At 50.6% G+C, this 12537-nt stretch overlaps 2 protein-coding genes across 2 annotated transcripts; one reads left to right on the top strand and one right to left on the bottom strand.

Moving 5' to 3' along the window:
- Nucleotides 1–6460: 6460 nt before the first annotated feature.
- On the top strand, nt 6461–8597 carry BO80DRAFT_348370 (uncharacterized protein; the record flags this gene model as incomplete). The annotated part of the gene is made up of 4 exons (XM_025715455.1): nt 6461–6687; nt 6804–7205; nt 7261–7686; nt 7736–8597. 4 exons carry the CDS (start codon nt 6461–6463, stop codon nt 8595–8597), a joined length of 1917 nt encoding a protein of 638 aa, XP_025578380.1.
- Nucleotides 8598–9805: 1208 nt separating this feature from the next.
- BO80DRAFT_254372 (alpha-amylase) lies at nt 9806–12251 on the bottom strand. The gene is made up of 11 exons (XM_025714664.1): nt 11972–12251; nt 11884–11922; nt 11706–11821; nt 11548–11656; nt 11269–11497; nt 11048–11186; nt 10857–11003; nt 10569–10809; nt 10240–10516; nt 10123–10180; nt 9806–10058 (listed from the first exon to the last, which is right to left on the bottom strand). The coding sequence occupies exons 1-11, from the start codon at nt 12122–12124 to the stop codon at nt 10025–10027; spliced, it is 1542 nt and encodes a 513-aa protein (XP_025578379.1). The 5' UTR covers nt 12125–12251; the 3' UTR covers nt 9806–10024.
- Between the last annotated feature and the right edge of the window lie 286 nt (nt 12252–12537).

Here is a 12537-nt window from a genome sequence, read left to right as displayed (position 1 = left end):
TTACAATCCTGGAGCCCTGCCCGATCCAGTCCGAGTCACCAGAGAGAAGTCAGAGCCAGTTGCGCCCGCTCGGTCCTCCCATCTGCACCACTGGGATTGTCTCCTTGACGAATGATCTCTCAGAAATAGCTAAGCATTTAGGCACCTGAATTGCATTGCCTGACGGTCTGACAGGCCTTCTCCTCCCTCCCTCCATGTTCTTTGACCTCGCACTTTGAACGGAACTAATCACCGATGACTTCCATCCACCACCACCTTCCAGCTGGCAGTCCTGCACGTCCCACCCTGGGAGCTACAACCTCCTCTTATATGTACGTCAGTCAAGCAGGGTGGCTTAATCCTTCCTTCCTACCCAAATGCAATCCGGGATTCCGGGATCTCAAGTACATCCACTCCGTTGGTTGGGTCTTTATCCGGTCGGTCGGGGGGGGGTGTCGTATGTCTGCCTGTCTGTGTTGGATATGCACTTATCTGCGCGTACGTATACCTACCTACCTTCCTACCCTGCCAAGAAACATATATCCATGGATATATGTCTGAGGTGTGCTGCAAGCCAACTATCTGCACCCTGTCTGTCTGTCTATCTGTATGTATGTATGTAATGTACCTAATGGAGGGGTGACTTCCACCGACAACGTAGGACAACATATCCATATTGCATTTTCTTGTTTGTCTGACCCAAGCCCAACATATCTGAACTTCAACCTTAGCCCTACGCCTACCTATGCCCGCCTGGTATGGAATGCATGGCTACCATGGATGGTGGGTGGATACTGATGCTCTGTGCGTTTTTGCTCCGCATTGTATTCTATACATACCTTTCTCCATGATCGTATGAGCACTGCACCCTCTTTTCTCCTCTTCCCTTATTGATTTTCTATTTTCTGTATTTTGTATTTTGTATTTGTATTTGTTTATGTTTTTGTTGTCGCGTGCATGCGTTCTTCGCTGGCAATTCTATACTCGTATATCCTGACCCTTAATGGGAATCAAGATACGTGTTATTAATCCCGTTGTATAGATGGATGGATGGATGGGTTGCTGTTGTCCCAATAACCATGGGGAGGGGCGGGGGGGGGAAGGAAAAGTTCGGGTGAGACAGGGTGCTAAGGAAGTATGGTACCCTATATAACTATGTGTATGTGGGGATGGGGTTGGGTATGTATGTATGTATGTATCTACGAATGTAGATATGTGTAGGTATGAAAGTTAGTAGGTGTTGAATGATTCATCCCTGCTTTGACTAGTTGGATTATACATTTCTTCTGAGATGGGGTGTTGGGGGGATCTTATAGGGTGGATAGATGTTCCTTATTTGGTAAAAAAAAAGGGGGGGGGTTCTAGTCAGTTGGGTAGGTAGGGAGCGATCTAGTCTAAGGAATTAAGTAACTAAGTAGCTGATTAGCTAGCCGTGTCTAGATGGTGAGGTTATGGAGATCAAAGGAGAGAGAGACCGTGTCTAACTGGTTTAGGTTACGTAGATGGAAAGCGATGAGAGAGGATAAGGGTAAGACAGATAAATACACTTCCCATTTCACTCCAGTGTATCAAGTCCAGAGTAGGTGTAGATATATTCATGTATGTATATTCCGCATATTGGGTAAGAGGAATGATAGAGTCCGTGATGTGATGGCTTCAATATCTTGGTATAGATATAGGTGAATTTGTTTTGGGCATGTTGTTTGGTGTGTGTTAATGTATTTGTTAAACCGATGGAAGTATTTGAGTGCTTTGTAGTGTTGTTGGGTAGTATTTGGTTGGAGGTACTCCTTGTTTGGTATGTGTGAGAGGGAGGGAGGGTGTGTGTGTGATTCGTGCTGAATTTGAGTTGATGGTAGGTAGGTAGGTAGAGTTCTCTATGTGAACGGGGTTGTTGGGTTGGGTTGAGCTTTTCTTGGTGAGTAGATGAATATGGGAGGAGATGGCGTAAATAGTGAGTAAAGATGTTGATCATGGGCTTGATGGGATTGACATGGACTGGAAGCTCAATGCCCGGTAGTGGTGTGTACCCGATTGTCTTGTTGGAGATATATTCTTGATCAAGTTGGGATGAAATTGATAAATCTAGTGACGGTAGACATGAGGAGAGGCGATATAACGCCGTGCCTAGACCATGTCTGTACAATGTATACTTTGGGTGTCATGTTGAGCACTAAGGGAGTATGTTCACTTGAGGTGGATAGATGGAGTGGTAGGCTCATTGGATCATTTTGGATATGGAATAGAGTGTAAGGAATAACTGGCTAGTATCATTGAGAGGATTATGAACAAAGAGTCTGATTATATGAAGACAAGTTCTTTTTTGTATTATATCGAGGGTTGCAGAATCAAGGGAATTGGTGCTGGGTTAGATGCTATGGGAAAGATAAAATTATATGTTGCTTGGAGTACCAATAGAATGTTATTAATTGAATGTAGTCCCAAATTGCCTTCAAGGCCCTTGGATCGAGAAACGGAAATTCACACGCCAAGTACCTTTTACCACCACTGGCTGATCGTCAGCAGCATCGCTGACTATAGCAATATCTGCCGAGTCTGACAGGTCCTGGCGGATTCGAACGTTGCTGTCAACTGTACGTCATCTGCTACATGCATATTTGACAGCAGAAGAACAAATCAGGGTCAATAGCACTATGGCCAGTGCTTGTTTGACGCCACCCATCCGAGACGTCACCAGGTGATAGGGTCAATGACATGTCTGCTATCCTAGGCATGTAAGTGGTCAGAGATATATGCAGGGCTCCGTCTGGGCTACTCTTCAGAGCCAACGGCATATTCATGATTGCCAACCGCCAGGATGGCCCGGGGCCTTGATCAGCCCATCCTCAGTGCTAGAAATATGAGTGGCCATGCGTGTCTCTCATGTAAACCGCATAATCTCAGGCCGGCCAATCGCGCATCAAGTCCACCTGGTCAGAGCCACTTCATCTTCGACAAGGGAACGGCTAGGATCTAGGCTAATCTCCCGCCATGGACCAATGAATCCTGGCACGGGGAAGCGATTCTGCAGGCAACCTGCGCTCCCGGCTGCTGGGGCCACCTGAGTCGGTATCAAGTCGGTAGTCCGACGTTGTTGCAACGGCTGGACGTGTCTGCCACTGTGGACCTTCTCGAACTGGCTAGAAGCCCACTGGGCTATCGGCTTGATTCCGGTTCGCACAAGATGGTGTACGGCTAGTCCTCCACAGGCCCACCGATTATCGGCATTCTTCTGCACGCACGCCTATGAGAAGGCTAAGCAAAGCTTGGCTATCGAAGAGTCCGACTGCTATGCCTGACTTGACAAGCGCAGATGGGCGAGATTCGCGGCAACGTCGATCTGAACTCGTGGAGCCAGTCCCGAGTACCCGGTTATCCACTTCCCCCACATCTCGAGTGCAGATACCGTGATGGCAGATGTTTGAAGGCGAATTCGGCTGGGGGTGCGTTGGTAGGGATGGAGGGAGGGAGCATGTTGGAGGATGAATAATTGTAACCCCCTATGCAAGTTCAGCTCCGGAGTCGGGGCAGGACTCCGGGCTCAATGCCGTCTCTTTCCGCAGTGCCGACGATTGCCGCTCGTGGAGCTGACTGGCTAAATAATGGTTACAACGTGCCTAAATTCCAGACTGGTTATGGAGCACTTCTTGGAAGTGGCCGGCGGAGGGGCCGTAGCATTGGCATGGCATATAAAGGTGGGCACAGTCTGCTGTCTGGGTAGAAGCTTTTGATGAGATGAGAGATCATCTTGGTATGGAAGAATGCGAAGGATGGGAGATCGACTGCAAAGAACACGCCACCAAATGGCGGCGGGAGCAAAGCAGACAAACAGTGAAGGCGTGACCGGCGATCAGGTGCCCCCCCGGCACCTTGCTGAGTCGTCGCTTCTTCCTCTACCTATCTAGATCTTCTCTGCTCCTCGGCATCTTCGTGAACACATGCCTACAATGTCTTCTCCCTCCCTGTTTCCTATCACGCCTATCATGCCTGCAAGGTCGGTGGCCTGCCCGTGGACCCCCCTGAATGCTTGACAGCCTACGTCTTCCGATGACGAGTCTCGAATAAACCGAATGTCAGCCGATATTACCCTCAGCCGACAATAGCCATGGACGCTTTAACCCAGGGAGGTTAGCTGGAGCTTAGCTTCTGAGGTGAGCAAGGATATACTCGGCGTTCCCCCTTCGGTCTTCCGAGATCCAGGAGAGAGACGGCAGACAATTCATTATTCTCTTATTAGGCTGAGTTAAGTTACCTGCAGGTACAGCTTCGATAAGCACGGGAGACTGGCTTCCACGACCTGCCAATTCGGAGATATCCGACTGAAATACCTTCCAACAATGGGAACAAAGCGGTACGGAGTACGGAGTAATTGCCTCATATCGTTGGTTGCTCGAGTCGAGCTCACTCAAGGTTAATAACGTTAAAACATTGACACATCATTTCACGATAGCATGTGAGACATGTGCCACCGACTTCCGATGCAACCATTCTATCAGGCCAGTGGGGACCGGCTAGCCTCGTCGACCACCCGATGGTTACCCTCATCAAACTTTCCTACTGGACCATCCGAGAAAAGCGAAGGAAAAAAAAAGCAATGGCACCATCCACCGCCAAAGCGCAGTGTTGGTTACTTGGTTAGCCAGTTTTACTTTCCCATCTCACCCGCCCTTTCTTCCGCTGGGGCCTGGAAAATCGAATCCTGGAGCAGGAGAGAGAAACGGTATTGGCAGTGGCGGACCAAGTTGCGCCTTGACTTTGGAGCCGGCGCTGCGAGCCGATGCGCCCCATTCCCAAAAGGGCCTAACGGCCAATGAAGCCGAGGTCCAGGGTGTCGGCTGCTAGCAATGCTTAAAAACCAGCGGAGTAATATTGTGCCCTGAACTCTGCCTCATCATAATTCAAGAGCGGCAACCATTGGCACATGGAGATTTCTGAAGCTCGGCTTGTCTTGCATATACTGCACTCGCTGTCTTTCCCTGGACGGGGTCTGACTATTGAGGGTTAACTGTCTTGCCCCGATGTATGGGTGGTGTCTGCATCCCAAGGGACCCTAGGCAGCATCCACACCCGAGGACAAGCCTTGGTCAGACATCCCAGGCTCCACCGGGTGCTGGATCCACCACTGCTCACCTTAACGCGGGTGCCTGTCGATTATAGGACGACCAGCCAATGTTGGATCATTTTCGCCTCCTTCGTCCCGAATTGTGAACTTATGATAAGAAATGATGTGATAAGGAGAAAAGACGGTATGATCAAAAACCATTATACGGAGTCACGGACATTCAGGGATGGAGTGGACCAGGTTGGAGCTCCGCCATGATCCTGATGGCTCGAATCAGTCCTGAGGATCCCCCACGGGCTGCTGCGGTGGAACAAACTCGGGCTCACTGGCACCACAAACGCTGGACCTGCATAGAATATGCTTTGTTGGCTTCGGGCCTAGACATGGATGCGATAATACTACCCTATATCCTTGTCAAAACTCCAACAGGTTTTTCCGTTGGTAGCCGCTGGGACCAGAATCAATGTCGCATTGCAGCATGCAACCGTCTGGGCGTAGAAAAAATTTTCATCTGGCAAGTCCCTTCGAGGGAGCTTATAAGGTAATCGCCTGTTTTCATCTGCCTATGGGATATCTGGGAGGATGTCTTGTCTCTGCGATCTACATGATGGCTTTGACTTTCGGTCTCTCGATTTGCGCGGCTACTTTTTCCACTCATCGTTCCGACAGCTATTTCGAACAAGATTTAACTACGCGCTTATGTCTGACCACCAATGCGGGACGGATAAGAGGAGGGGGGGGGGAGAAAAAGAGGGAGGGGAAAAAATTAAAAAAATAAAAAAAGGGAAAAAAAAGAAAGGAAATCATGATCCCAAGGCTGAGTAGCCAAAGATACAGAGAGACTTTACTGACCTTCTTATCCTGGACTTCCGCCCGATCCATATCTTCTTCATGATAAGCAGCGAGCCGAGCAAATCAACGGGCCTCAACGGCAGTTCCTAACTAATTTCCCACTTTCGACCGGCGTCAATTTCAACCCAACCCCCTCCTTGGAAAAAAGCGGGATTTACTTACGATCCGGTTTACATCGGAGACTCGGAAAATATCATAGCTCATGCCAATCACACCCCCTTCCAGCACGACTGGCCAGTATCGCGACCCAGTGTTTCTATCTTTCTAGAAGACCTGCAGGGACATGGATTGGCTGGTCGCCCTGCGGCCGTCACTTAGCGTCTACCCCAGGTCAAGAACGGACTGGACGGACCCATAACCAATCTAGCAAAGCCAATTTCGTCAATTCCCAGCTGGCGAGCATAATCCTATTCCCAGGGTTGGCCGCCAACTGTTAAAAGGGCTATCTGTCTCTCCACCTGCCCGCCCCCGATGGCCTGCACGTAGTATCTCCTTTCCCGCAATTCTATATTTCTCTACACCAGATCATTTGCCATCAATTGGCTCCAGTGGACATTGTTTGATGACATGACGCGAACCACCGTTGACGAGATCAAATATGAGGCCCCTTCATGGGAGCACAAGGGCCTAGACGTTGCCGACGACGGCAGACGACTAGCTCCCCATTCCGATACTGCACGTCCCAAAGGTCGGATACGACGATCGATGACTGCCTGTCACACCTGTCGGAAGCTTAAAACCAGATGTGATCTAGACCCGCGCGGTCATGCGTGCCGCCGTTGTCTATCCTTAAGGTCAGAGGCGATCCGTACCTGCCTGCCGAAGCTCTGCTCTTCGGGCATCCCTGTGAAAGACAAAAAGGCACGAAATGAAATTGCTTCATTCTTCTGACAGTCCGCAATTTCTCTAGAATTGATTGCAAGCTGCCTGAAACGAACGATCGCTTCCAAGACAATGCGCCGATTTGGTCCGACGCGACCTCGGCAATTCCGTCCATCGAGGAGCGCCTCACCTCCCTTGAAAGAAGCATGAGAGAGATGACGGGAATGATGCGACAGATGCTGGCCCACTCCCCGGGATTGGCCAGTGGCTCCATCCCACACCTGTCGAAAAGCATCCTTTCCGACGAGACGGCCTCTATGGAGGGAAGCCCATCGTCTCCCTTTCTTCCCAAACCCGTTCGGCTGATCCAGGATCTCCAATCCGACTTTTTTGGAGAAGCTGACAGCCCTCCCGTTGAATCTCCTCTCTCTGGGGATGGCGTCTCCAAGAGCGCCATCGACTCCAAACTATCCCTCAAACTGTTGCAAATGTATGACCCACGTTCCGCAATAATCGAAACAGCTACTGATGCGTCGCGCGAAAAGGTTTGTTGACCACTTCGGCGCCTGCGTCTCCATATATAACCTCTCCGACATCCACAACGACATGAAAGCTCCCGACTCTTTACTGTATAATACCGCCTGCCTGCTAGCTTCACGATATGTACCGGGGATACCAGGCTCGGTCATGCATACCATATACCTTCAAGTGCGGCAGGCAGTGGTCAATATCCTATGGGAGAAGCCACCGCTGAAGTACGAGACTCTTCAAGCCCTTGCACTTCTTTGCCTCTGGCCAGCGACCGTGCAGAAAGAACCACCCATGGACAGCTGGCTGCTGAGTGGTATCTCTATCAATCACGCAATAATCTCCATTGAATTCCTTAATTACGCGCCCACGGAAGTCATGGTCGACAACGAGACGGCTGCACAACTGCGACTATGGAATACATATTGCTTGACGCAGCTACAGTGAGTCCTGGCGAGCCATCCAGTTCTGATCACCGCTGATGACATATAGTTTTGCGGTCGGGAATGCGCGCCCGTTCCACATCCAGCAGAGGTATCTTGACCACTGCCCGCGGATACTCGAGCACCCAGCAGCGACCTTGGACGATGCGAAGGTCGTGGCTGAGATCCAGTTGTATTTGATCACATTGCGGCTGCAGAGCAACAGCAATCGCATGCGGCTCGCCGACATCGATTACGACGAGATTGAGCGATGGAAGACAGAGTGGGCTCATCTTTTCTGTAAGACGCTCGGCCTGGTTTTTCGAAATGCAACTAACGAAGAAGCAGCGGGTGAGAATTCGACCCTGGAGTTGAGTCTCTGGTTCTGCCAGATACTTCTCCACCGCACTGCGATGCGGTTTCAACCCAGGCCTGACAGACTCGCATCTGAGGTCCTCCAGACTTCCCGTCTTATCATCTCGCGATTCCTCCAAATCCGTTACTCCACCGCATTAAGCCTCGTCGACCAGATTTACTTTATTGTCGGCTACGCAGCCCTGAATCTCTGCGATTTCAACCTCATGGACCCGCTCATCGAGCAGGTTCAGATGTTTCTGCTACATCTCTCCCCCAACGAAGACCACATCGCGTACCGGTTTTCCTGCATGATTGCCGAGTTCAAGCGGCGGTGCGCTGGCGCCGAATGCAATGACCCGTCCACTGTCAAGGGGTCTCCGTTGTCCTCCTACGGCGACAGCCGGAAGATGAGCATGGGGCAAGCACCGTACATGCCACCCATGATGGATGGTATGATCGAGGGGTACGGCTTCGAGCAACTGATGCCGGAAGTGATGCCAAATTCGTTCCCCGATGGGGTGCTCAATGGGATGCCTGTGACGGGGCTAGCAGCGTATCGTTCCTCGACGCTGTAGAGACGTGGGTGGGGGGATGCTGGGACTACTGCAAACATTCGGCCATGAGCAGGACTTAGTACGATGACGTGCAATGAATATAGGGCGGACTAATATGATCCATGACCATGATTCATGATCCACCGATCAGGTTGCCTACCTCACTAACCACCTAACCACCCAAAGGTCCGTGCCACCCTATCACGTAAGCGGGTCCTTTCTGTAGCATGTCCCTACTAGACCCAGTCGTAGTTAGCGTATCGACCACCCCGGGCATTTTCACATGTGGATTGCTACGGAGTACTCCGTACGCCGTACAGTCAGAACGCCTGTGTTCTTCCGTCGCCAGCCAGCCAACCCGTACTGAAGGAACCCACCGGCCCTGCACAGGACTCCGTCCTAGTCTCCCCACTACCAAATCACCGCCAGTTCATAACTGGTAACACCCCCGACGCTCGTCTCGTGCCTTGGCCACCATCACCACCCCCTTCACCCCTCGGACCGTTCCGCATTTCTTGGAGAGGGGAAAAATTGACAGGGATTAGATAGATACCTCCGAGGACTAACAGGAGACCAAGCACCACGTTGATCGACGATCGTCATCTCCGAGCCACCGCAACAATACTGTGTACTATAGTATCGGAATGTTTTAGGGGGCAGTCTGCGAAAACTTAGCTGGAGAGGCCAATGTTACGGATTTACGAACCGAACCGAAATCAACCGAACCGAAGCGAACCGAAGCGAAAATGAACTGGATTGACGCGGGAGGTTCTACTCCGTACCTATCTATTTTACTTTGGGGTTGGGTTTGGCTTGAGGAGGTGTGGGGTGGGTGGGTTCGTAGGTGAGGGATGGATGGAGAGAGAATGAATTATTTTTTTTTCTTTACTATCTACAGAGTATGTAGGAGAGGTATGTAGATAGTGGGTTTATTGTTTATGATGGGAATATAGGGGAAGGGGAAGGGGGGTTTTCTTGGGCGGGGAGTTTGGGATGGATGTTGGTTGGGTTCAGTTGGGGGGTATTTGGAGGGGGTTGAGTTGATTGGTTGGTTGGTGGGGATGATTTTGGCTATAGGGTACGAAGTATACGAGGTACTATAATACTGTGTTCTCTCTAGAGTGATAAGGCAATGGATTCAGCGCGAGGAAATGCTCATTTCAATTCTACTGTTATTGAGATGGATTCTGGACGGGAGGAAATCCACTATGTTAGTAGTGTACTACTGATGTGATTAAAGTGGGTCATATTCCTGAAGGTTGAGGTTGAGAGTAGTTATGCTGGTTGCATTTATCTGAACCATCTATCTATGCTGCCGTTCTATGTATACTGTACTTCACATATTGTGAAGGTTACTTTATGGATCCAACCCACCAATCGCATGATATTCATTACACATCGAATCGATCGGCGTGGGGGAGAACGGTGATAGGAACGGCCGAGGCCAATCACGTCATGAGACATAGGATCTGAGCAAGAACCCTGACAAAACCAATCGGATAATTAGCACTCGCATCGTGGGTATATTACACAGCGGTGTACTTACACAATATAGCATATGAGTAACGGTGCGCTTGACTGCTTAAATATGGAGATCGCGGAACCTATGATAGACAGGAATGAGAAGGATGTATGGAATTGCGGTTGGGATGGGAGAACGAACTGCAGAATGAAGTTCCGTTGAGCTTGTCCTGCGGATAGAGAATCCGTGGTAATCCGCTCTTCATAGGAACAGGTACCGAGCCATTTGATGCGACAGTCAGACTCGTGCAGGTGTAGACCTCGATGAGACTTTGGCCAGCTGTGTACCCTGTTCCTGGGAGGGAAAGGGTATAAGAGCTTCCTGAGGCCCCGAGGTTGGAAAGGACGGTGATGGTTTGGGTGCCGTTGTAGCCTTTGCGCATGGCAATGGTCGAGGTGTCTTGGTAAATTGGGTAATTCTGGGAGGAAATTAGATATACGGGAATTGATGAGTGGCAGAGGAAAAGATACCTTGTAGGTGAGATAGCCGCTATCCTGGCTGATGGCGTGGGTGCGAATCTTGTTGGATGTTGCGATGTGGGTGTAGAGAGGACTGGTAGTCTTGTAGCCTGAGAGCCATGTTGCTTCGCGGTTATAAGGGTCATTGCCGCCACTGTAGTGCTGCTCTTGTCCGGCGTAAATGATGGGGATTCCGTCCGCTAGGATGGTGAATGTGGCGACGTTTTTGGCGAGGGACATGTCACTTGTGTAGCTTCTGGGGTGAGTTCTTGTACTAGAAATGTGAAGGAGGATGCTTACTTGGCAAACCGGGGGTTGTCATGGTTCTCGATAAAAGTCCCCAGAAGGGTGGAGTCATTGCATTCAGACTTTACAGTGTTGATCATGTTGTAGAGGTCGCTTATGCTGCCAGAGCTATTTTTGAACGCTCGGAGGAGTGGGTAGTACCTGGGGTGGTTGGCTCGCATTCTTGGGGACAAGGGGAGGCTTACATGGGATAGTTGAGAACCCCATCGAGGTAGTTCTGGTAAGGGCAAGTGTATGCCGGATCGCCATCAAAGACCTCTCCGATGCAGTATACCCCTGCGGCGTTGTTGTAGTCTGGCCAAAAGTCTTTTTGGACGTGCTTGACTGTGTCTACGCGAAGGCCATCGACTGGGTGTCTATTAGCCTGACGTAGTGGAGATAGACTGTATAAGGAAGAATGGCATACCGGAGTAGTTGGAGACAAGAGACTTAACCCAGTCATACCACATGGTTTTGACCTCAGGACGAGTTGTGTTCAAATCTGGCAAGGAGACCGTGTTATCGCCTAGCCAGCAGTCTTCGACGTTTGTCTGATTGTTATAGTTGGAAATAAAACAGAGGCGATGGAAGAAGTCCTCCGCGTCAAATGGCCTAAAGGCACTGTAGTCCACAGAGCTGCCCGTACCATTGTGGCCCTATACGGCGTCAATGGTGACATTATGCACGCCAGGGCCCAGGTACATACCATGTGGTTGGCAACCACGTCAACCATGAGGTACATCCCTCGCGCGTGGAGAGCCGAGGCCAGCGCCTTGAGATCGCTTTCTGTGCCATAATGGGAATTGATAGCGTATCTGCATACATGATGAGATAGATAACCCCGGGTAGTAGGTAACGACTCACGCGTTCTGCTGCCAATACCCATGGTAGGCCTCTCCATATCCGGTGTCCTGGGGAATCTGTGCTGTTACTGGGGTAATCCAGATAGCTGTAAAGCCCATGCCTTGGATGTAGTCAAGCTACTGCTGTTAGACCTTGAGCATGCATCGACGCAGTAGAGCTGCAGAATGAATCGACCAACCTGATTAATGATACCCTGCCATGTTCCACCGCAGTATTGCTAGTTCCGTCAGCACTTGTCGAGTGTTCTTGGTCATGCCATGACTAACCCGGGCACTGGTATCACAGGGTGCAGTGGTAGAATTGTCCGTCCGGGCAAATCGGTCGGTGAGTAGGAAATATATGGACTGCGAGCGCCATTCGGCGGGCGTGGCTGCGAGAGTCGCAGCCGCAAAAGCAAGCAGGACCACGATGATCTTCATTGGTCTTGACTGAACCGCCAAGGTTTTGGTTCTGAGAGAGGCAAGAGCATTCTATCCGCGAGACGATGGAATTTATAGCGATGCACTGGTCAGAGCAGGTCAGCGTCCGCCCAGTTCAGCATGGCCGACAGCACAATGTGATTTGTCACTTGTCTCGTGATGGCTGTTCGATGGGTTCGATCTCAAGCAGTCTATTCTTAGCGATCGCCTGCACACTCCCGACGCCGAGGGAATACTAGACCGCTGGTTGGATGGATGCCCAACCGCCAGCTGGATGTGGATGGATGTCTTGATGAACTGGACGGACGAGAAGGTGGGAAACTGACACCGGCAAGCAGACCAGGCCACCACTGGATGACTGAGGCCCCGTCGCCGGCTTGGCAATTGTACCACGCAAGAGTCCAGGAGGGGAC

The sequence above is a fragment of the Aspergillus ibericus genome (assembly GCF_003184845.1).
Source record: "Aspergillus ibericus CBS 121593 unplaced genomic scaffold BO80scaffold_7, whole genome shotgun sequence".
Classification (NCBI taxonomy): domain Eukaryota; kingdom Fungi; phylum Ascomycota; class Eurotiomycetes; order Eurotiales; family Aspergillaceae; genus Aspergillus; species Aspergillus ibericus.
Note: the sequence above shows the minus strand (reverse complement) of the source record. Positions and strands in the feature narration are given on the sequence as shown.

Coding starts and splice junctions, on each gene's coding strand:
- BO80DRAFT_254372 (XM_025714664.1), bottom strand. CDS start 12,124: ATGAAGATCATCGTGGTCCTGCTTGCTTTTGCGGCTGCGACTCTCGCA. Junction 11,822..11,883: donor GGCAGGGTATCATTAATCAG/GTTGGTCGATTC, acceptor TAACAGCAGTAG/CTTGACTACATCCAAGGCAT. Junction 10,517..10,568: donor GCGGCTATCTCACCTACAAG/GTATCTTTTCCT, acceptor ATTTCCTCCCAG/AATTACCCAATTTACCAAGA.